Here is a 25,238-nt window from a genome sequence, read left to right as displayed (position 1 = left end):
TGCCTTTTCTAGAATGCCAAAAAATAAAGTCATGTAGCAGTTAATCTTTTGTGTCTGGCTTCTTTCACATGATGTTTGTGAGATTCATCTATGTAACGTCCTTTTTCTCACTGAGTAATATTCCAGTGAATGGCTGCACTGAAACTTGTTCACCTGTTCATCTGGTGATAGACACTGGGGATGTATCCAGTTTGAGGCTACTATGAATGAAGCAGCTATGTATATTAATTGACAAATCTTCTTGTAGACATATGTTTCCATTTCTTTGGGTTAAATTTCTAAGAAAAAAAAATTGCTGGCTGATGTGGTATGTTAGGTTTCATTTATAAGAAATTCCCAAACTGTTGTCCCCGGAGGCCGGGCCATTTTGCATTTGTGTAAACAGGATAAGAGCTCCCATTTGCTCCACATCCTCATCACCCTTTGTTGTTTTTAACTCTAACCATAGGATGTGCTCTTTCTGTTTCTAAATAGTTTTAGGCTAGTTTTATAAACAAAATGCAATGTATTCACATGTTAAAAATAAAGTTTGGGCCCTCCCTGGTGCTGCAACGGGTTAAAGCACAACACTATGAAGAGATCTGTAGCTGCTACAACATGAGTTTTATCCCTGGCCAGGGAGCTGACCCACATGGCACAGCAGATCTCTCCTGACCTGCCTACTATGCCCCTCAGCAGTGTATTTCAGTATATTTTCCAGATTTGCTCCCCACTCTGTTGCTGGTGAATCCTCTCACCTCTGCACCTGTGGCCTGTACCCCAGTTCTGTATGCATAAATAAATAATCTTTTTTAAAATAAAATTTGTACAAATAGCATATAATGGAAAAATAAGTCTTTGTCCATCTTAGTTCTCACAACACACTTGAACTTTGAGAACAAATTATTGGATATATTTCAGGATATACCCCCAAATTCATATGTTGAATCTGTCTCTCCCTACCCACCCCCACCCCATTCTCAAAGAGATTGTATTTGAAGATAGAGTCTTTAAGAAAGTATTTAAGATTAAACATGGCCCTAAGGGTGGGGTCCTGATTCAGTAGGATTAGTGGCCTTATAAGAAGAGATAGGAGAGAAGTGCTTGCTAGCTGTCCACCCTAAGAAGAGAAGGCATCTCTCTGCAGCTAGGGAATAGAGACCTCGCCAGAACTTATCCATGCTGGCACCCAGGCCTGGGCCTCCCAGGCTCTAGAACTGTGAGAGAGAGTTTTGTGTTGTCTAAGTCACCTAGACTATGGTATTTTGTAATGATAGCCTGAGCTGACTAATACATACTCACAAATATAAATGCTTATAAATATATGGAAACACATTAAACATACTCTTGTCAACTTGCTTCTCCCTAATATCTAAAGTCTAGCTCCACACCAGCGAATATACAGCTAATTTTTTGAGTAGCCAGGTAGTATTCCGTTATGTGAATGTCCCACAAACAATCTCGCTAATGTCCTATGGCTGAATGCAGGGGTTGTTCCAGATTTTTGCCACTATCAACAGTGAATGTCTTCATATGTGTGTTTTGACTTACATGTGGAAGACCAATTTGAAAAAGTGGGATCCTCCCCGTGTGTAAAGATGCCATTAAAGCAAACCTTCTCTCAATCACTTTCATTACAGCAAACCTTCTCTCAATCACTTTCTTAAGTCTTTGTTGGGAGTTACAACACCTCCATGCCCAAACATTCAACGGGCAATTTGTTAGAATCCCAGCAACCTTTGAGTGTCAGTCTACCTCTTCTCTTAGAAACCCTGCTCTGATTGCTTTCTTCCTCCTTATTGTTTTTTCCTGTCTTTGGACATTTCATGCTTCTCTACCTGTCCATAAATGCTAGCTTCTTGGGGACTTAGTTCCAGATTTACTTTTTCTCCACACCATTATCTCTTGTCCCATAACCCCTTTCATGATGCTGCTTTCACTGGCCGTCCATTTATCCATGATGCCTAGCTGAGTATCTCTACTCTAAATTTCTCCACCAGAGTCCAGATTCTTCCATTTGCCTCCTAGTTAGTGCCATATATTATTTCACAGACATCTCAAATGGAAAATTATCGATCCTAAATTCATTCCTGGTCTTTGCTTCCATCAGTATTTCTCCTCTTGTATTACCCTCTTGATAAATGACCCTTGATAAAGAAAACCCTCATATTCTCTATCTCCTTCACCCCACATCCAGCCATTACAAAGTCCCCTTGATTGCCACTTCCTAAATATCTCAAAAATGTACCCACCTTCTCTGTTTCCAATGTCACCCTCTTGGGCCAAGTATCTTATTTTTCACCTGCATCATTGAAGTAAATATTCCTCAGAACCCAGAGTCTACGCCGGGCCTGTTCCCCCTGATTGCGAATCTGACATGTCATTCCACTGCTGAAACTTGTTTTATCTCCCATTGCCCATGGGCGAAGCTCTCAGGCTTCCTAAGAATGTTCCTGATTGGCACCTGCCTTCCTCCCCAGGGTCATCTCACCCTCTTCCCCCCAGCACCCACCTGACATGCATCTCTCCCCCACTTTGCCATCCACATTGTCTTCTCCGTGGCAGAGTCTAACCAACTTCTCTCCATCAAGAAACATCCCTCTGCAGAAAGACCTGGTCCAGGGACCTGGCAGGGATTGACACTCAAAGGCTGCTAGAAAAAGTTATTTTGAGACTGTGTTCTTGTAATTCCTTGGAAGTGAAAAGTCCCAGGAGACATTTCCCCTATAATACAGATGGTCCCCAACTTAAACACTAGGTGAACTTGTGATTTCTCGACTTTACGATGGTGCAGAGGTGATGACATTCAGCAGGAACTTCCCTCCAAAATGTGATCTCTTTCTGGGCTAACAACATGCAGTATGACATTCTCCCATGATGCTGAGCAGAAGCTCCCAGCAGTCCTGTGGTCAAGAGGATAGATAACCAATACGCTACCGCCTGCAGAATTCAATAAATTAATGAGATGTTCAGCACTTTTTATAAAATAGATTTGTGTTAGATGACGTTGTGCAACTATGGGCTAATGTAAGTGTTCTGAACAAGTTTAAGGTAGACTGGGCTAAAGTTTGGTTCTTTGGTTAGGTGTATTATCTTCATTTTCAACTTAATCCTATTTTCAATTTACCGTGGGTTTATAGTTTATAGCCCCATCATAAGAGAAGGAAGATTTACATTTATATGCATCTTCCGTCTAGTGCCTAATTATTCCACTAGATTATAAACTCCAGGAATATAGAAGCACATAGATCTCAGGAGGTGACTAATTTTTCAGTAAAAAAGATCAGGTAGTTAATATTTTAGACTTTACATACATGGTCTCTGTTGCAATTACTTGTGTCTGTTACGGAAGCTTAGAAGCATCAGAAGACAATATTGAAACAGATGAGCATGACTTTTGAGTCATACAACAGATTCAAGTCTAGCTTCGTCTGCCTGTAAAATTGTTTAGACAATAGCTAAACAAATGAGTTTTATATATAAAACTTTATTTATAAAAACAGGCAGTGGGCCAGTTTGCCCACTCCTGATCTATACTCATGTGCTCAGAGTTGATGCTTTTATCGCACTTCCTATGTGCCAGACATGTTTTTCCATGCATCATTCATTGAACTAGCCCATGGGCTAGATACCTTTGGGTCCCCATTTGCAGTGTGTGGGTTCCCACACTGTACTGAGAGTTTCCAGTGACTCATCCAAGCATATCCAGTCATTGGGATAAGTATGTACCTATGGGTTCTGGCTCAGAAATTATGCTCTTAACCCTCTTGGTGTCAAATGTAGGTGCAAATGAGCAAATAAATGAAACTTGGGACTTGAGGGTGTGAAAAACTTCAGAGGTTTGAAAGTTACGAACTGGGGGCCCTCCCTGGTGGTGCAGGGGTTAAAGCACAACACCATGAAGCTATATGCAGCCACTGCAGCATGAGTTCGATTCCCATCCTGGGAGCTGACCCACATGGCACAGCAGACCACTCTTGACCTGCCTGCTACTCCCCTCAGCAGTGTATTTCAGTCAGTTAGTCTGTTCTGCTCCCCACTCTGTCTCTAGTGAATCCTCTCACAGCCCCTGCACCTCTGGTCTATACCCCAGTTCTGTATGAATAAATACATCTTTTTTTTTTTTTTTTAAGATTTGTTTCTTACTTCACTCATAGGCAGCTCCACCTCATTTTTCTCACCTGCGAGTGGAGTCACAGATACTCCAGCTCTCTCCATTCATCCCTGCCCTGAGCCAGGCCTGAGGCATTGTCAGCCCCTCTCCTCATCTTCCTCTGGAGCTAGGTTTCCCCTCACTCCACCTCCATCTACTCAATTCCCTTCTTCTTTAGACCCTCTTGAGAGCTGAGGAGAGTGAGGGACCAGAAACAGCCACACAAGGGATCTCGAGGGACTTTATTGGGAAGGGGGGTGTTGATACACAAAGGTTGTGGCCTGGGGGCGAATGACCAGAGGGAAGAAAATCCTTTCTCCCCTGAGCTTTGAGGAGAACCTGCTTTCCACGGAGTCTTGAAAGGGAGCTCTCAGGTCAGGCAGGGAGGGAGTCTGGGAGGGGGCCCCAGCTGGAGGGCAAGGTCTGAGGAGGTTTTACTATCTCCAGAGACAAAAGGACTTTTGTGTGTTAGGATATCTGGGTGGGGTGGGGTGGGGTGGGGAGAAGGGAAATGGTTTATGGGAAACAAGAGAGAAAAACAGGAGAGAAAGAGGGGGAGGGGAGGAAAGAGAGAGGAGGCAGGTGAGAGAGAGCAAGGCGGCCTGGGGGTGGAGTGTTCCCTCAGCCCAGCTTTGGTTTCCTCCTTCCTCTTGTCCCCAGTACTCAGAGAGGCTTGAAGAGCCCCCTACCCTCCCTGGCGCCATCTTGGACATGAAGTGCAGGCATCAGTAAGCCTTCACGAAGCCTCAGTGTACATGTCCGTAAAAGGAGCACCTGGACCCTGTGGAGGTTCCAGTAGCCTGCAGTGGGAGTGGGCGCCAACAGTCAATAGCTTTTGAAATGCCTGAACCTGACATGTTCAGCATTCAGGCTGCTACTGGGTGAATGTCACCGAATGGACACACCTTGTGGGTTTGAGGCCTGAGGCCTGAGTCACTCCACTGTCACCTCTTTCCCTGGGAACCCATTAGTGGGAGGTGCAGGCCTCTGTCCGGGTGATAAGGAAAGGCAGCCTTAGGGAATGGACCTAGAAGGGAACGTTAGAGCTGTGGACAAACCCAACTCATGGCCTTAAAAATGCCTCTTCTGTGTCCTGGTCTTTGAGAGGGATCCCTGGAGGGTGAGGTGGGGAAAAGAGCACGGTAAAGAGCCCAGGGGAGACTCAAGAACACAGGAGCCATTGGACTGGACCCCTGAGAAGCACATGTTGCTCTTACAGCTGCCTTGGTAACTCGGGGGGCAGGCAGAACACGGCCTCCCCATCTTGTAAGGTGCCTCGCCAATCCAGTTGCCCCTGGAAGAGAAAAAGTCCCAGGGAGATGGGGTCAGAGGAAGAAGAAAGTTACAGGAAGCTCATGGCACAGGTCTCCAAGTCTCAGCACTGCTGTGGATGGGCCGTGTGACCTGGGGCAAGTCCTGTCTGCAAGCCTCAGCTTCCTCAGAGAAGCCTTCGCAGGGAGGCAGGGAAGACCAGGTGGGCACTCACCTAAGCCTGCACCTGGCAAATAAGTGACCCCACCCGCCTTGAGGAAGGGTTGATTTGCTTATTCTCTCTACTCCGCACTCCTGGCCAGTCTTGGATTCTGCCTTGTGCCAGCTACTGCAACATCAGTTTCCTGAGCCTTGGTTTAATCTTCTGAATAAAATAATGAAATGGTGTCAGTAAAAAGTAGGTGAAAACCGTTTGTAATTTATGAGAGCTGTGAAGTAGGGGATTAATTAGATGAGTAGATGTCAGTCGTGGGCAGGGGTGCGGGGGTAGGGAGGGAGTGTCCAGAAAGCCCCAGTGAGGCCACTGCTGTCCATTCTCTTCAGCAGCCTGACCCATCTTTCTTGCTCAGCCACTTATTATTGACAGTGTGAGTTTGGAACTCACTGAACCTCCTAAGTCTCATTTCTAATCTTTCCCCAGCGTTCCTCTTTTTCCTTCTTCCTCTCTTTCATCTCTTCGAAGAGATAAAAAGATGAAAGTATTTTGTGGCTGATTAAGAACTGCAGGTGAGTAGAAAGGGGTTATTATGTCATTCGAAAGTCTAAAGATCACATTAATCCAGAATGTGTTCTTGTTTAGAATGAGAATCTGCAGTGTTTGCAGGTGTGCACACCGTGAATCACTGGATGGAACTTTCTCTCCTTCTTTCTCATTTCAAGAGCTGGGTGCAAGACCACTCCATCAAGTTGTCGGAGAGTCTGGAAGGAGCTGCACGTGATCATTCTCATTTTCCTGTCTCTCCTAAGGCTGCCTACCCACCTGCCTGCATTGTGTGTTCTCAGGGCTCATTTCTTGTGTTGAGCTGGGAGAGGCCCATGCTGCACCCGTGAGAGGCCTGGGGCTGCCCAGTGCTGCTTGTCAGTGGGGTGCAGGCCTAATTCAATGGAGAGATGTTTGCAAGCCTGCTAGGCTGGCTATGTACCACAAGCACCACTATCAAAACAGTAGGAAAAGGGCCTCCCTGGTGGTACAAGGGGTTGGAGAGCAGCACTGTGAAGCTGTCTGCAGCCCCTGCAGCACGAGTTCAGTCCCCAGCCAGGGAGGTGGCCCACAGGGCGCGGCAGACCTCTCCTGTCTCCCCGCTGCTCCCCTCAGCAGTGTATTTCAGTCGAGCTGCCTGTTCTGCCCCTTATTTTGTCGCTAGTGAATTCTCTCAAGCCCCCCCTGCATCTCTGATCCGTACCCCAGTTCTTGTAGGCATAAACAAGTAAATCTTTAAAAAAAAAAAAAAGAAAGAAAGAAAGAGAGAAAACAGCAGGCTCTGCCCTCCTGCCCTGTGCTTACTTAATGGCGTAGTTGCAGACCAGGTATGCGGCCTGATGCCAAGTGCTGCCCCAGACATTGATACTGCTGCAGGTGTGGATGGCACAGCCCAGCCGACTGGAGGATGCCCACACCATCTGAGGAAGGACAAAGATGGGGGTGGGGAGAACACGTGCAGGACACAAGGGGACCCAGGTTCCTCCTGGGCTTGGTTGAGGCTGGGGAGCCAGTGTGGCTGTCCCAAGCGTGGGGGAGGCACACTGTCTTAGAGTGTTAATGCTTCTCAAACCTTTTTTACTATGACCAACCGTAAGGAAAACATTTTGTCTTGCTGGCCAGGGCCTGCACACACGTGCACACACACACAGAGAACAAAGGTTTTATGAATTGATTTTAATCTTATCACGTGAGATATATACTTGTGTTTTCTGTATTGCTCTGTTTGTTTTCATTCTTTTTTCCTAGTGACGAGCTTTTGAAAATCATCATTGTTCTGGAGGTTAAAACACAAGCCTGGGAGTCAAACCCTCTTGCTCAGAATCTCGCTATCACTAGTCACTCAGCCACCCTGTACCTCAGTTTCTTCTTTGGTACATGGAGGTGAGGTTATTTCCTGGGACGTCGGGACAGGAGTTGCATCTACCCCTCACATCTGCTAGAGGGTCACAAATTTAGACTCTTGACATCACCTCCAATGTATCATACAGAGACTGATGGGACTGACCGAATATATTTGTCTTACGAGGGAAGCGTCTGGTCTACTTCTTGCAACCTCGTATTGTATGTTTATGCATTATATTTCATGTGTTAGCTATCTCACATTAGCATTTAAAATACACACTTTTTGTGATCTTAGTTGTCTTTTTTTTTTTTTTTTAATATAGAGGAGCCTTGAATACAGAAAATACTAGGACAGGGACCTACTGACTCGAGAGGACTACAGAACTTGTCAGACCTCGTATCTCCACTCTGGGGCCAAACGATCTGGTCAGCCATGCCAGACACTTAAATGGGACCCCGTCAGCTCAGTTCAGGGAACACGATTTCACCGGAAAAGCAGCCTGTGGAGCCCCATCTTCGTTCTAATTGTGCCACCGTGTCCTTCCTAACCCCCCACCAGGGTTCCCCCACCACCTCCCTGCACCCCACAGGGTACCTGGGTATAGTGAGAGCAAACCGAGCCTCTGCAGCAGTGCCGGTGACAGTCCCCTGGGGCTGGGAACGAGTAATGGCGCCTCTCCTCAGACCAAGACTTCACGAGATCCACCACCGATCGGTACCTGGGGAGGCAGGACGATGGGGGATCTGGACGAATGCACAGGCGCCCGCCCGCGTCCCTCCCCTCAGCTTCCTCATCTACAAAGTGAGCAAGATGGCGGGAGTCCCGGCCTTGTCCCAGGTCTGCTGTGGGTGTGCATGGGAGGAGGCAGACCGTAGTGTTGAGCCTCAGAAACTCTGCAGCCTGAGAGCCATGTGGGGCCCAGGACTCTTTCAGTCACATGCAATTGTCAGAGACCCAGACAGGCAAAAGTCCCGGGAGGAGGGAAATCTGGGGAATTCACATGCCTTCACCCCGCCATTTTCTTTTCTCTGTGAGACTCTAGGTGATGTTTGGGGGCGGGGGCAGGAAGGAGGAGTGGAGCCTGGGAAGAAGTGTTTAATGGCAGAAGAGAGGGGAGCTGAACTTGAGGACCCGTGGACAAGGGAAGGGAATTGCTTTTCTAGAGTCCTTATTTGGCAACATAAAAATCTAGACACCTGTGCCAGTCCCATAAAGGACTTTCTAAATCGTACTGACCTATCAACACCACAGAACTGAGCCAGACCAGCACCTTTGTTTTGCAGATAGGGTCACTGAGATTCAGAGAGCTCAAATTACTCCCCATGGTAAGAACTCAGACCCCAGATTCTGTCTCAAGAGTCAGAATGGTAGTGAGAAAGTCAGGCCAGAAGAATGGATTTGCCAGGCTTTGGCTGGCACTTGTGGGCCTGATGCTCTCAGCCAACAGCCCCTACATCCCCAACTCTGTCTCCATGAATCTCTATCCCCAGGTGGAGTCTCCCCATCTCCCTCCAGTCCCTGAAATAATCTGTGCACTATTTGTTCACCCCGTCACTGCTGGTCTCGCTCACTAGAACATTCTGTCTTGCTCACTGCTGCATCCCAGTCAGGCACAGCATCAAGTACAGAGGAAGTGCTCAGCGTGCGTTTGTTGAATGACTGTGTGAAGGAAGTGGGTCACTCACCGGCCAGAGTGCATGGAGAGGTTCTGGCCCACATATCTCATCAGCTGTGGGGGCCCGTGGGCCCAAATGCACTGGCTGGCCCAAGCCTCAGCAGACCGAGCCAGCTGCTCATCCCAGACCTGGGAAAACAGAAAAGGGCATGGGATTCCTCTGAGGAGCAGCCACCCTCTCACCACTGCACCAGAGCTGTGCGTTTACCTGCTACCTGTGCTCCCCTGGGAACTCTGCAGCAGACCCACTTGCTAAGTTAGGAAACTGAGTTCACCTCCCAGCCAGACTGCATACCCAGGTCTCCGACTCAGAGGCCCCTGCCCTTTGCCCATAACTGGGCTTCACACGTAGAGTTCTCTGCTCTGACTGGGTCCCAGGCTGTTTGTCCAGAGATGCTCAGCAGTCCCGGATGTCACTGAGTCCAGGTTGTGGGGAGATAATTGAGTTTTTGTTTGTTATATTTTAAAAACATATTTATCTTAACATTAAAAATTTGATTCAGGGGCCCTCCCTGGTGGCACAAAGGGTGAAAGCCCAGCACTATGAAGCTAGCCACAGCCCCTGCAGCACAAGTTCGATCCCTGGCCAGGGAGCTGATCCAATGGCACAGTAGATCTCTCCTGACCCGCCCTCTGCTCCCCTCAGCAGTGTATTTCAGACAGTCGGGCTGTTCTGCTCTCCACTCTGTCTCTGGCGAATTCTTTCATCTCTCCCCCATTAAACACACACACACACCTCTGGCCTGCGGGGGTGTATGCATAAGTACAAATTCTTGTATGCATCAATAAATTAATCTTTAAAAAATGAATTAAAACGGTATTTTTGAGTGGTGAAAACATTTGTAAATAAGATTTTCAAAAGAAGAAAAGTGCAGTCTCTCATTCCTCTTCTAGATCCACCCCTCCAACCACCCCGCCCTCCAGAGGCGACCATCATCTGTCCGACACCCCTTCTAGAAACACTCCACACCTGTGTAAACATATAGAGGTACACATGTGCATGTATTTTATATATTTTATATATGGGTGCATATATAGATCATTACAAGTGGCAGTTTGTCACTCTCTCAGGCACCTGGTTCTTGTTTTTTTTTTGATTCCCTCACCCCCATTTTAGATTGTTTTTAGGAGATAAAGGAAGTGCTCTTAACAAAATGCCAAGGAAATTTAATAACCCACACCAATCTTTATGTAAAAGAGCAAAACTCAAGCACTCATATTTCAAGAACTTCAACTAAAAAACATTTTTTATTACAAAAGTTTATTTTTACATCATTTTGTACTTTTTTTTTTCCATCTCAATTGTAATCCTCACGGGTTTCCCATCACCAAGTCACCCGTGAGGCACCTGGCTCTTTTTACCTAACCAGATAGGTCCTGCTCATGATTATTCCACCTTAGTATACAGGAAATACCCGCCTCATCCTACTCAACAGCTTTATCATTTTCCAAGGTATGAAGACCCTGAGTTTTATAACCTGAAATAAAAGGCTGAAAAAAACACAAGTTCCCTTCCCCTCTGACTTGGTCCACTGGTCTTTGTTCATTCAGCAAACATCTGGGCACAAAGGATCCACAGTGGAGCCATAAAATCATTAGCACGCTGGTGGGCATGAGGTGTGGGCTGGGGAATAAATTGGAGGCCTGCTTTGCCTCCCAGAAGTCAGCAGCTGACAGGGAGATGGGAGACCAAATAGGCTGCCATTGCCCCCCATCCCCACCCCGGGGCTCCCCCCTCAGAAAGCAGAAGACTATTTCCTTCATAAACAGAGACAGAGCAGGGCATGCTCACCTCCTGTCCGCACGGAGTCACTACCCCAAACCCGGGGGGAGACCGCTAACTCTCTTCCTCAGCTCCACACCTCTTGCAACTATTAAACATCTATCGAGATGCATGCCTTGCACATACAACTGACCCTCAATAAGGGTGTCACTTGAAAAAATCCAGGGCCTTCTCTGTGCCCTGTCCCTGTGTTAATAAATGCATGAGTCAGTGAATGAACAAACAAAGACTCCCGCGCCTCTAACGGCCTGCCATGCTGGCCCGGGAGGGGGGGGCACCCCTCCCCAGCGCCTTATCGCCTCCAGTTTTGCTGTTGAGTTTGTTCTCTAGCATCCCCAAGGAAGTGGAAGCTCCAAGAGGTTAGAGACCCCATCTCTCTGTTGCTGGCAGTGTCTGCAGGTTCACTATGGGCCCTGCTCCCCACAGGAGCTAAGGAATGGACACATTGCCAAAGTGGTAAGAATTCTCAGGCTGTTGGGTAACAGGTATTTGTCTTGGAAGGGGCGGACTGGCGATCTCATTCCCTCAAGAAACCCGTGGGTGGGTTGGAAGCCTATCTCTCCAGACTGGGACAATGGCCTCGGGGAGGGAACTTGATAAAGAGGAAGGTCCTCACAGATATTCCCCCAGGAGCCTGGCTCCCCCAGGAGCCGGGAGAGAGTCTGCCCCATTCTTAGAAGCTGGACATCCCAGCTTCCTCTGCTCCTGAACTGTTGGTCTTCCTGAGCCTCAGCCTCCCCAGTAGGTCTGTGGCCCCCACTCCTGGCTCTACCTGCATAGGTTGCTGGGGCTGATGGCCTGGGGGTATCAGTCCAGACCTGAGGCAAGGAGACAAGGGTCTGGAAAGCTCTAGTCACCCACTCCCCTGAAGGTCCCCATGGGGAATAGGGAGTCAGAATTCTCAGGCAGGGTGCTGCACTGGTTGAGACCACAGCCTGGAGCAGCATCCACCTGGGTCGAATCTCAGCTGGTGACCTTCAGCAAATTAGTTCTCTGCATTGCAGTGTCCTGATTTGGTAAAGGGAGATGACAACTCCCACTTGGAAGAAGAGGTGGGACCCTCGTGTGTACTGTGTGGCACACAGTAGGTGCGGCCTAAACTGTGCCCTCTGCCCCGAGTCTCAGGAAGACCTGGCATTGCCTTAGTTTTCTCATCTATAAAGTGGCCAAACAGCCCTGCCCTTTCCCCAGGACCGAGACAGTCAGACACTGGCCAGAGGGGCCAGGCTGGAAAAAGGTCCAGTCCTACAGGACACGCTGAGCCGACTGACATTTGCTGGAAGGGGCACAGGACAGGGCCCTGGGGAGGGTGTGGGGAGCTCACCATATACTCCATGTTGGCAGCAGGTGGGTACACGCTGGCCCGGATGTAGTTGTGATGATCCAGCAAGGCTCTCATGTCCTGGGCAGAGATGTGGCGCTTCCCCTGGTATCGAGACACCCCCAGGCCACTAAAAGGTCGCACAGTTGTGCCTTTGGTCCAGGCCAGTGCCAGGGTGGTGTTAGGCGTCAAGGCATTTATTGTCTGGTGTGCCCAGAAGAGCAGGCTCGCCAGGCCTACGGTGCCCAGTGGAAGGGACATAACTGGCTGGAGGGATCACCGGTCTCCCTCGGGTAGTCTGAGCAGGCTAACTGGAAGGCTTGGGCATAAGGACACCAAACTCTGAGTGTTCCCTGGCATTGCCATCCTGAGGATGCTCACTCCTGGGAACCCGGCAAGACCTCCTGACTCAGCTGTGGACCTGGCGCCAACCCCTGCCCTTCCCACCAGAGTGGAACGAGTGGATAGGGCAATGGAAAGAAATACCCAGACACTGGCTAACCCAGACCAGGCCCTGGGCTGAGATGGCACTACGACTTCAAAGCCAGGGCTCCACCCACCAGCCCAGGAGACAGACACTGGTCTTCTCCAACCTGGACAACCTTCACCAGAGAGTGGGTGCCCCTCTCTACCCGCAGACCTCCCCCAGGACATAATGCAGGCCCTTATCCTTGAGCTGCTGCAATTTTGAGATGGAGAACAGGGACCCTGCAGACACCCTGTCCTTTCCCCCCATCCCCCACCCCCCACCCCCAAGCAGCTCCGTGACCTAAGTCTCGGAGCCTAAGGCATCTGACTGCCCCAGCCCCTCTGCACCCCTTCCAGCCAGCTGGCTTGGCTGGGGGCTCTGCGGCCAGTGGACTCTGCCCTCTCCCCTCCTCCACCAAAGCGTGCAAGGCTGGAGCAGGGCAAGGATGTAGACAGGGTACGAGAAGGACATTATAGAACAAAACAAAGTTGAAGCATTTGTAATCCTGCAGCATCCCAGCAGAACTCTCTCAGAGCGCCACGCTGAGCCCTGTGCCGTGGAGACACAGGGCTGGGGCCTGGACCGCGGCACCCCAGTGGGGTCCTCCCCAGACACATGGAAATACTGCCGCAGACAGTGCACAGCCTCAGCCTCGGGGCCCAGACAGGCCCAGCTGCCAAAGCACACACCTTCCCGCTGGGCGCACTGGAGGGTGGGCAGGGGCAGCGAGGATGGGGCTGTGTCCTGGCCTCTTTTCCTACCACCAGAAGGACAAGAGCGACTAGCTCTGATCTTTGAGTATGTTGGACATCCTGCAGCAAACTGTCCCCTTCTCTGGGGCTCAGAGAAAAGAGAGAAATGTGGAAAAAGGAGAGGCCAGAGAGGCTTAGGGAGAAAGTAGACTGAGGGTGCCAGGGGCAGGCTGGGGGTCCCCAGTACCCTATGGGCAGCTGTGCAGCACATGGGCAGCAGCCGCAAAGCGCCACTGCCAGGAGCTATGGACACCCAGGCCCTGAAGCCGCGTCCACGCTGATCCGACGCTCCCCACGCGCGTCCCCGGCAGCCCCAAGCATCCGCTTCACGTCTGTCCACTGCTCACTTGGTCCTTGAAGTGGTGACACCCGCTGTAGGCGGCACGGGGAGCCACCACGACTGGTCCCCGGTCGAGGGCCTGGGGTGGGGGGATGTCCACACCCTAGCCCCGCGCCCTCGAGGAAACGCCTCCATGCCGGTATGCACAAACACAACCTCTCCCCACAACCTCGGAGACCTCAGCCCCTGCCTCTCAGCGCTTCCTGCTGCCCCCTCCCCTCACTCCGCGCCCTCAAATAAAAATACAGAAACCCAGCCTGCATGTCCACCCAGGTCTGATGCGAAAGACATGTGCGGGGGTGGGGTGCGGGGTCTCCTCGCTCGGTGCCCAGCTCCCCCTAAGCACTCAATGAAGAAGGGCTCAGTGAATCCTCAGAACAACCTACCAGGTGGGCGCTGTTATTATCCTCCTGCCCATTGTTATCTACTTGGGAAAGCTCAGCACAAAGAGGGGAGTCACAGTCTGGGGTCACACATAGCGGGGAGGGGGGCTTCCCAGGCAGGCTGATTTTGTGCCCTCTCCACCCTTGTAAGAACAGAGCCAGGCCTTTATTTAGCTATACGTGAACAAAAAGATCTGTTTCTATGTAAGACTTCTTTCAACAAGAACCAAATTAAAACAAAAAAAAATTAAAACACTATCTCAGAAAACACACACCAACAGAAACCTCATTCTTGTACCCCAACACTTCACTTCCTATCCAGCACACCCACTCAAACCCCCAGTACCATACGCACATAGTGAAAGACCCCAGCACCCACCGACCCAGTCACAGGCCGGCAGAGCAGACACACTGACACCCCTACTCAACCCCAAAGCACATTCATCTTCAAACATAGATCCACTCAGAGCTCAAGGAGACACGCCCTCCATGAAACACACACAAACCAAGCCCTGAGACCAAACTGACCCAACAGGCAGGCTCAGGAGTCAGATGGACCGGGAGTCCATCTGATGAGCCCTTCACCACGGGACCTGGTGCAGGTTACAGCACTCTCTGAGCCTTGGTTTCCTCACCTGGGAAATGTGTCCTGTAAGATCCTTTCTCACAAAATGAAGCAAGGAAGAGGAAGCACAGCAGCAAGCCAGCTCTTTGAGGGAAGCAGCTGGCCTCTGGACCTCAGGCACGCACGCCTCAGCCATTAGTAAAAATGTATGTCAATTCTCACCAGGTTGTTTGCGTTTTTTTTTTTTTAAGATTTATTTATTTATGCATCCAAGAGCCAGGGTGCAAACTCAGAGGTGTGGGAGTGAGAGGGTTCACCAGAGACACAGTGGGGTGCAGAACAGGCAGATGGACTGAAATACACTGCTGAGGGGAGTAGCAGGTGAGACAGGAGAGGCCTGGTGCACCGTGTGGGTCAGCTCCCTGGCCAGGGGTCAAACTCATGCTGCAGTGGCTTTGGGATAGCTTCACAGTGCTGAGACTTAACCCCTCACACCACCAGGGAGGCCCAACTCTCACCAGATTAATAATGCAATGAGGTCCCCGTATCTGCAGGGAGTTGGTTCCTGGTTCCGGACATCATGCGAAAGAGTTGTGGTCCAAGAGTTTTCAAGATGTACCATTGGTCACCACACTAGTAAGACGTGATGATTAAGCAGAGAACAGAAAAACGAGTGCGGGTTAGCTAGGTGAAAGGGGAAGCCAGACCCCGGGGTGAGCTGGGGTGACAGCAGTTCAAGGAGCGGGAACAACAGAGGCAAAGTCTCTGAGGCTGGGGGAATTTGTTTTATTTGACCTGAAAGAAGGCAGGTTAGGGAAGACCGTGCATGTAAAGATAGTGCAGCAGGTGGGTTGAGAGCTGGGTCAGAGGTGAGCAGAGGCCATTTGATGCACGCTGGGGGCCTTGAAGGCTGCACCAGCTTCAGGGCTGGCGAGGGTCCGAGCTCTTCCTCTGCCCTGTGCCCAGACCTGGGGGCTGAGCGGTAGGGTGGGAAGGGATGGGTAGAGAAGACGAGGGCTTAGCTCTTTAGGGAAAGGGGACACTTCACCCCAGTCCAGCCGCTAGGAGCTGATTTCCCACAGATCCCCAGAACCCTGAAGGCAGGCTGCTCCCATGGTTTCCTTCCCTGGCTTTTCTCCCTCTAGACATTCTGAACAGGGCATTGGTAAGAGCTCAGTCCTGTGGCTCCTCAGCCTGCAGAGAGGACAGTTTCTTTCCAAAAAGGGAACATGGCTGGGAGTGTGCTTGCCCCCAGGAGGAAACGAGTCTCCCCCTCCATGCTCTGGTCCAGCATTCCCTAGCCTAAGCCCACCAGGAGGCAAGGCCTGCCCTGCAGGACCCTGGGAGGGGGTGTGCGGAGCCCTCACCAAGCAGACAGCTGACGGCTGCGGCCCAGGTGTGGCCATGGAATTTGCTGTGGTCAGCCGGGCAGCTGGCATGGAAAAGCCTGAGAGTCAGCATCCTGCTTCCCCTACTGCCCTGCCTCGAACCCCACATTCCTGCGCTGCTAGGGCCATCACCCAACCTTAAGAATGCAACCTGTGTAGTTGGGTTGGAACCCAGGGACGCGCCTCGCCACCTTGTTCTTCAGTGGCGTGAGAACTGAGTCGGGTGTCCCCTCTTGTAAATGGGGATGGTGACACATTGCCGTTACGAGCAGCCAAAGACCAGTGTCTCTATCTCAGAGCTAATCATCTAACGTGTGTCTGTGTGCTTCATATCAGGCGAGATAAAATTTCCTGTGGGGCCCTCCCTGGTGGCTCAACGGGTAGGGACGCAGCACTGCAAGCCAGCCGCAGCCACTTCAGCGCAAGTTCCATCCACAAGGCGCAGCAGATCTCTCCTGACCCGCCCGCTGCTCCCCTCAGCAGTGTACTTCGTTCATCTGCCTGTTCTGCTCCCCGCTCTGTCTCTGGTGGATTCTCTCATGGCTCCTGCACCTCTGGCTTGTATCCCAGCTCTGTATGCACAAATAAATAAATCTTTTTTAAAAATTCTTTTAGTTATCTGCTCAGGAAGTTAGCACAATTCTGTTCTTATTTTTTAGGGGAGCCAAACAAGCCCCCTGTCTCACAAAGAGCTCTACATGCCGAGCACAGACTGGAGCCCACGCCACGCAAATTAACCACTTGCTTTAATCTAAGGCTTTCCAACTGAGCTACTTTAGAGCACAGGCACACGAGGTATTCTTAACCTGGCTACTCAATGGCCTTTTGATGCAGTCCACTGAGATTCGACAGAGTGCAGAGTGCTGTGACCAGCTGAGTGGCTATTTCTGGCAGACAGGTGAGATGAAAATGACTTTCCCAGACTTAGGATACCAGTACTTACACATCACCCTAGCTTGAGTCCCGTCAGCTGGACTGCTTGCTGTGTGACCTGGGTCTGTCTCAGCATCTCTGTGCTTCAGTGTTTTGGGCCCTCCCCGATGGCGCAGCGGGTTAAGGCACAGCATTAAGAAGCTAAAGCCGCTTCAGCATGAGTTCGATCCCCGCCCCGGAGGTGACCACATGGCATGGCAGACCTCTCCTGACCTGCCCGCTCTTCCCCTCAGCAGTGTACTTCATCAATCTACCTGCTCTGCTCCCCACTCTGTCTCTGGTGAATCCTCTCACCCCCACTGCACCTCTGGCCTATCCCCCAGTTCTGTATGCACAAATAAATCTTTAAAAAAAATGTATATATACATATATATACACCATCTTTTAAACTTGTGAAATAAAATAAACATAAAGGTTTGTAAGATATAAATATATAGTTCCATGAATGTTTTATAAAGTCTACATCTGTTACTACCTCCAGGTAAGAACCAGAACACAAGGTCAATATTGGTATTAACGATGAGTATTACTATCTATCGTCATCATTGGGGTCCCTGGATCCCAGGGTCCTCCCTCCACCCCACAGGCAATCACTGTACTGACAGTGGGAGACTCAGTTCCCTGCTTTTCTATTTCCTGCCCAAGTTCTTTGAGAGGACAAACGCTCCCTCTGCTCCAGCCCTGTGAATGGGGGAGCAAGCAGGGACTTGCCAGAGGAGGGAGCCGGCTGCCCCGGGATGCCCCTGCTGCTGCCCCCTGTAGTCTGCCCTGGAACAGAGCAGGATTCCCGCTCCCAGGGCGCCCTGATGGCCCCTGGCTCAGCTCAGCTGCCTCACCCCAGGCAGTGGCTAGCCCGCCCCCTGCTGCCAGCCCGGAGCTCAGGGGACCGGACGGACTGGGGGTTGGTGCTGGGCGAGGGAGCTTTTAAAAGCTGCTGGCCTGAGCGTGAACAAAGAGGCCGACCACGGGGAATGACTGGGAGGCAGGGAGGCAACAGCCCCCCCCCCTCCACCGCCTTCTGCCACCCCCAAACCCCGGCCAGAGAATCACTGCAGGTACAGCAGTCAGCTTAAAGGGAACTTCGTCTGGAATGGCCGCTTCCCACTGTCCCTCTGTCCCTCCGGCCAGTCTCTGACCAGTCAACTCTGCCTCCGCAGGAATCTTCTCTTCTGAGACCTCTTCCCTGGCCCTCCCTGGTCTTCTCCCCTCCGTGGCCGCAAAATCCTCCACTTAACCCATCATCCTTCTGCTCTCAGACTGCAGACCAGGAAGATCCTCCGAGAGCGATTTCATAACCTTGGGGACCTCTTATGGTTTAAGGAGTTTTTAAGATTTAAAAATAATAATTCATGATTTATTTTTAAAAATTGCTTAATTATTCTCAATGATTATTTTCTAGAAGCAAACTTAATTTCAAAATAATTTCCTTTCTGTTAAGCTATTAATCATTCTTCAATATATTTAACATTAAAGTAATGATGACTATTAGTGATACATATTAACACACAGTTCTAAACACTGGGAAGACTAAAACAGGCAACGTTCTTTACCCTCTGGGCTGGCAGTCAAGTAGGGGAGGCAGAAAATGAACAAATGAATCAGTAATTTAAAAAGTGAAGTCAGTTCTCACTAACAGCATCACCAGGTGCTTAGAACTATTACCCTGAGCAAAAGGACATAGAGAAGGCAGGTCCTGAAGTAAGATATTTTGATTGTCTATCAATCAACTTGGGTTTTTTTCTCATCAACATTATAATGAAGCAATTTTATTTGAGGCCCTGATAATACCATCTCTGATGAGAATCCTAACCCATAAGGACTTCCTTGCTTTCTGCCATTTAATCAGGCACTACAGGCCAATTTATTACCCACCCAATTTATATTAAAAGACCAAGCTCACTTCAAAATAAAGATGTCTTTCATTAATGGAAACACTTTTTTTTTGTATTCTGCACCAGTAGAAGCTACTCTCCTCATGATCAGTGGCATTCTAATGGAATGTGGTTATAAAGAAGAAAATTCTTCATTCATTGCCTTTTTGTTAATCTTATAGTTTACATATGATGTCCAGTCTGGGCAAAGCACAGTTGTAACTTCAAATGATTTCCCTGCAACCATTCCACAAAGTTAGGGTGTTTACATTTTTTAAAAAATTAAAACCACCATCAGAACATAAAGACTGTTTATGTCTTCATGAAAAACTGACCTTCAAAAACTGAGACTAACAGAATGTTTGTCCAGGAAGGGCTGAGACGTCTAAATGATTTTTATAATCTCTAAATTTGGGTAATAAAAGTGACACATAACTGGTGTATATGAAATGACATTTAGCAGTCAATAAAAAAATGTTACTGTTTTGTAGCAGACATATTTTTAGTGTTAGTTCTCCATTTCTGTAGAAAATGTCAAGCATGAGCTTCTTCGAACGTGGTTCTATTAAACCTAAAACATTAAATTCTGAACAAAACTCAAAATTATGAAAATGTGATTTACAATTCTGAGTCCTTAAGAGATGGATTTTTAGAAATTAAATTAAAAATAGTGCTGCACGGGCCCTCCCTGGTGGCACAGCGGGTTAAAGCACAGCACTGAGAATCTAAAGCCGCTTCCACATGAGTTCGATTCCCGCCTGCCCCGGAGGTGACCACATGGCTTGGCAGACCTCTCCTGACCCGCCGGCTGCTCCCCTCAGCAGTGTACTTCCTCCATCTGCCTGTTCTGTTCCCCGCTCTGTCTCTGGTGAAGCCTCTCACCGCCCCTGAGCCTCTGGCCTGTACCCCAGTTCTGTATGCACAATAAATAAATCTTTAAAAAAAAAAATAGTGCTGCACACTTACTTTATTAAACTTTTCTCTTTGTCAATACCTGTAAACTACTCTTTTTTAAAATAGCTCTATCTTACTTTTTATTTATTTATGTCACCATGTTCTATCTTTGTTACATTGTGAGTCCAAAACCATAAACTAAAATAGGTTTTAATACACTAGTATTTTAAATTATGCCCGAAAATGTGGTGTTACAAACCAGTTTCAGTGCTAACTAGTTTTTTGACTAATGTTTTAAAAAATGTTTTAGCCTCTGGAATCACACAGAAAACAAAATGTACACATAAACCATTGTTTCAATAATACTAGTTTTTATAATTGCCCTACTAGTTACCTTTATTGAGGTTTTTTTTTTTTCTTTCAAAGTTTTCTTCATATACCTTAGAGTTAGGGACTAGGTCCTTTCATTTTTTTGAAAGCAGGTGTAAAATACTCTTTAACAAACAATTCGCCCATATTCCAAACCAACACTTTTACTTCCATGTCACCTGTGGTGATGTTATAACTCTGTCCTTCCTTCATTTATTAGTTGAGCTGTTTCTCTAACAAGAGACTCATCTATTCTTTGGTTAGTGCTTCAGTTCACATATAGGAGAGTCCAGAAAAATGCTTCATTCTTTTTCTTATTTACTAGTCTTCAAAATAATGAGTTGATTTCTTTGAAGGTGGCTATGACTTTTAAAGTACCATTTGAATCCATGGATTTCAACACAAATAGATATTCCATTCACACTGCAGTTATTTATCTTATTATGCTCAGGTCGGTCCACCTTCAGTCTGTGAGAGCCTTTCTTTCTATTGGTTCCTGTGTCTCCTGAAATGCCCTCAGCAGTCTTTGATCTCTGTGGCTCCTGGATCACCCAGCCTCAAACCTGAGAAATGTGTTTCAGCAAATTGTAAAACTTTATTGAGAGCACTTTATTTTTGTTTAAAGATTTACTTTATTTATGCATTTAAGAAGTGGGGTATAGGCCAGTAGGGAGTGTGTGTGTGAGAGAGGACTCTCCAGAGACAGAGTGGGGAGCAGAACAGGCAGATGTACTGAAATACACCACTGAGGGGAGTGGCAGGAGAGACAGGAGAGGTCTGCTGTGCTATGTGGGGTGACCCTCCCTGGGTGGGGATCAAACTCATGCTACAGTGGCTGAAGATAGCTTCATAGTGCTGAGACCTAGCTCCTTGAGTCACCAAGGAGGCCTAAACTTGCAGTTATTAAGGAAGTTCGCCCACTGGAAGCTTTGGGGAAATTCTAACAGCCATGCATAGTAAATAGTAAGTGTTGGCTGACTGAAAAAATGAATGATCATCTTCCCTCGATTTTAGGTGTCTTGGTATCAGAACACTTTTGCTTCTAAGAAGTCGTTGCTGAATAAAGAAGGAATGAAAACCAAGGACCACTGTTCTCAGATCAGGTAGAACCCCAAAATATGTTGTTTTCTACCACCCTCTGGTGGGGAAGGGCAGAGAACTGTCTTCTAATGCCTTAATATCTTCTAGTGCAATGTTTTCTAAATTTAGATCCTCACCCATTAGTGAGTTGTAAAATGTGAACAGCATTTAAAAGAAAAACTGAATTGAGTTTATAATTGAATTGAAATATTAGAGTGCCTCACATACAATGTCCAAACTGTCGTAAGCTATAATTATAGCTGCATCTATACAGCTATTAGCATATATACTCACACATATAAGTCCATGACCAACCTACACTTTCAATTCAACTGTGTTTTGACAAAGATATACCACAATTTTAAAAATCAAGGTGGTTGTCGTGGGTTGAATGTGGATCCTCAAAGAGAGAAGTCTAAGACTTTATCTGTGACACCAGTGATTGTGACATTATTGGCAAATCTAATCTTTTAATTAAGGTAATCTTATGACTGGATTCTCCTTGATTTAGGATAATAGACAGGAGAGGACACTCAGCCCCACAGAGGGAGAAGCACACCTGAGAGGAGGCAGAAATTGGATTCATGCTAGGGATTGCCCGCAGGCACCAGCAACTAGGAGACAGGTACTGGTGTTGAAAGGCAGAAGCTACAACTTTCCAGATCTAACAGACTTTATTAAGTGATTCATGCATCAAGCAGTGTCTCATCTTTAGGCTGCAAACTGAAGCTTATTCAAAAACAGCAAGAGGGTGGGGCAAGGATATTAGCAGAAGAAAGGATTATTTCAAGTAAAGCCAGCTTTCTTGGGGGTGGGGGAGGGTCCGGTGGTGCCAATGACTTCACGGGGTTCCCATGTGCTGGGGAACCCCAGTGTGATTTAGGGTCACACCTTCCGGAGAGGTTGAAACTGCAATGAGTATTAAGTCTGAGTGGGGGCTCAGCATGAAGAACTCCATCTTGGGTCTGTGTTTTCTATTTTTAACAGAAGGAAATCCCTTTAGAGCCTCCAGAAGGCTCTAATTGCTAATAGCTGGATTTCAAACTTTAATTTCCAGAAGTGTGAGAGAACAACTTTCTGTTATTTTAAGCCAACACGTTTGTTGTCATTGTTATGGCAGCCCTGGAAAACGAATACAGTGGCAAAGGAATGACTCAAGGTTGGGCAACCTTGAATTAAGACACCCAGCCAAGGAGACGTTTTAACTCCGCGATCAATTGCATTACCAATATGCTCATCTGATTGACTAACTCCCAGTGCCCAGCATTTTCACTTAAGATAATAGGTTTTCTAAGTAAAAATAAATCTAGTCTGTAATTTAAAATTTAAGTTTAATAATTACTGTGTGTACTTACTTCTAAGGACATTTAATATCAACTTCCCATGCCTGGATCATGGTAAGGAACCTGAGTTCACTAGTGGGAGTCTTGGTAAGGGGTGATCTCTTGTCTTCCAGTTTTAAAGATAAAAAAAACTAAGGCTCAGAGAGAGTCAATGTCGGGGGGCGGCAAAATGATGTGACTACTGCTGCACTTCCCACACTGCTACCTTTATTCTTCCAGCAAATAATCCCGCCGACGCTTTTTCCCAGGACAGAGTGAAGCAGAGACACAAGCCACAACTTTCCAGCTAACTGACTTTAATAAATGATTCCTGCATCAGGCAGCATCCCACCTTTAGGCTGCAAATTGGAGCGTATTTAAAAACAGAAAGAGGGTGGGGCAAGGTTATTAGCAGAAGAAAAGATTCTTTCAGGTAAAGCCAGCTTCCCTAGCGGAGAGGGAGAGTCAAACCAGTCCAACCACCTAGTTGTTCCGCAGCAGGACCCTTAAAAAGGCGGCAAACCGGGAGTTCGGCGACTGGGGCGCTGCAGAAGCCACCAGTGACCAGGAGGGGGAGCACGCGGACTCCGGACCGCCTCAGGGGCGGGGCGGCACGGGGCGGGGCGGGGCGGGGGTGCGCCGGCCGCGCATGCGCTCGCCTGTAGTCTCGGCGCCGTCCGGGCTGAGAGCGAGACGGTGGCCGAGAGGACGCGGGCGGCGGACGGTGGCCGACGAGGTCGGGCATGGAGCACCTGGAACGCTGCGCGTGGTTCTTCAGGGGGACGCTGGTTCGGGCGGCGGTGCGACGCTACCTGCCCTGGACGCTCACCGCTTCCATGCTGGTGGGCTCCCTCCTCAAGGAGCTTTCCCCGCTGCCCGAGAGCTACCTCAGCAACAAGCGCAACGTCCTCAACGTGTGAGTGCTCCGGTCCTCTTCTGCCCCGCCATAGCCGCCCCGCCGCCGCCGCCGGGCCGGGGGACCGGGGTGGGCGGCCCGAGCGAGGGCAGGGCAGGGCAGGGCAGGCCCGCTCCCGAGCTGACTGCGGCGTCCGCGCGCGCCGAGCGCGACCCGGGCCGCCAGGCTCGGGGTGTCACCGGCACTTGGCGTTTGCACGCCCGGGCGGGACACCGTGCGCCTCCTGGCGGGTGACAGCGGCGGGTGTGTGTCCAGTCGTGCGGGGAGGTGCCCCCCGCCCGTGGCGCTGCTCCCCCTGCTCTCCGGCCGGAGTCGGGAGCTGCGCCCTGGCCTGGGAGCCGTCACCCCTCCTGCTGCTGTGTCGGACCTGCGCCTCGCCCGCCCCGAGGCCGCTCCCCGGGCTGGGGACCAAGCCCCGCTCTCCGCCGGCGAGAGCCTTGACCCAGCCTGGGACTAAAGTCCCCGTGCAAAGTGGTGACGCGGGAGGGGAACCCGCCCGGCCGGACCTTTCCCCTGGATCGCCTGGACCATCCTGGCCACTCTGAGTTCATGGCCGCGGTCCGGGAAAGCAGCCCTGCCAAAGCAACCCTGCCAGCCGGGCGCTTGGAGACGGCTGCTTCGCGCCGCGGGCTCCCGCTTTCTTTCCTTGGCTCCCCGGTTTTAAGTTCACTGTGCAGACGTGGCTCCAGTAGGGAAGGGAAACTTTGAGAAAGTTCTCCCTGATGTGAGGCTGCTGTTTTTAGAAAAAGCGTCAGCTCTCTCTCCTCAAAGACAACCCCACTTTGATTCTGGACGTCTCAGCCTGGTTTCTCTCCCAGGCAGCTGGCTCACAGCCTGACAGGTCTTGGTTGTGGCAGGATCCTTGCATATCAGACCCAGAGGAGACTGTCGTGATGGCCCTTGGATGGTGCCTGTGACATCTTTGGAACCCAAGGAAGAGCCAATCTGTCCTTGGTCCACCTTCCTTCCCCAGGAGGATGGGCTAAGAATAGAATGTGAGCGTGGAGGAAGCCCCGAGTAGCTTGGGTGTGTTTGCTGGGCCAGACTGGAAGCAGCCACCTTGATGAGAGCAGGGGAAGCAGATGAGGCAGCTGCTGCCTTTTCTGGCCAGGGTGCACAGGGGCCCAGGCCGCCTGGCAGGCAAGTCTCTTTTTGCTGGTAGCCATGGGTTCTGGCACCTTGTTACAAGCCTCTGCTAATTTACGGCAGGCAACTCGTGACTCATTGGCGCTGGAAGGAATTTTTAAAACCATGTGGTCCCCTTAACTCTGTTCAACAGCTGAGGAAACTGACCGAGAGAGTGGCTGTGAGTTAACATAGAGTCAGGATTTGAACATGGGTCGCATAGAGGGAAGTCAGGTTCTGTTCCCAGGTCATTTATGCCATGTACGAAAGACCCATGGTGGAGAAGAACATGGGCGTTGCTGGCCATGCCCACAAATTACCTAACATTTCTGAGCCCCGAAAAGGTAGCAAATGAGGGTTTCCCTGGTGGAGTAGGGGTTAAAGACACAGTGCTATCAAGCTATAGCCAGCCACTTTGGTGCAAGTTCAATCCCTGGCCAGGGAGGTGACCCACAGGGTGCAGCAGACCTCTCCTGTCTCGTCCGCTGCTCCCCTCAGCACTGTACTGCATGGATCTGCCTGTTCTGCTCCCCACACTGTCTCTGGTGAATCTTTTCAGCCCTACACCTCTGGTCTGTACCCCAGTTGTTGCAATGCATTAGT

General features: G+C 49.4%; 2 protein-coding genes across 2 annotated transcripts in view; one reads left to right on the top strand and one right to left on the bottom strand.

Moving 5' to 3' along the window:
* Positions 1-5,146: 5,146 nt before the first annotated feature.
* R3HDML (R3H domain containing-like) lies at positions 5,147-12,489 on the bottom strand. Its single transcript, XM_004687018.1, has 6 exons — positions 12,232-12,489; positions 9,135-9,253; positions 8,044-8,167; positions 6,909-7,024; positions 5,274-5,426; positions 5,147-5,159 (listed from the first exon to the last, which is right to left on the bottom strand). Exons 1-6 carry the CDS (start codon positions 12,487-12,489, stop codon positions 5,147-5,149), a joined length of 783 nt encoding a protein of 260 aa, XP_004687075.1.
* Positions 12,490-23,239: 10,750 nt separating this feature from the next.
* FITM2 (fat storage-inducing transmembrane protein 2) overlaps positions 23,240-25,238 on the top strand; it is a 5,621-nt gene continuing 3,622 nt past the window's right edge. The window contains exon 1 of the mRNA XM_004687400.2: positions 23,240-23,510. Coding sequence (XP_004687457.1) covers positions 23,338-23,510 — 173 coding nt within the window. The 5' untranslated portion in view covers positions 23,240-23,337. The remainder of the gene's footprint in view (positions 23,511-25,238) is intronic.

This window comes from Condylura cristata, unplaced genomic scaffold (genome assembly GCF_000260355.1).
Source record: "Condylura cristata isolate star-nosed mole 26May11 unplaced genomic scaffold, ConCri1.0 scaffold00022, whole genome shotgun sequence".
NCBI classification, from domain to species: domain Eukaryota; kingdom Metazoa; phylum Chordata; class Mammalia; order Eulipotyphla; family Talpidae; genus Condylura; species Condylura cristata.
Note: the sequence above shows the minus strand (reverse complement) of the source record. Positions and strands in the feature narration are given on the sequence as shown.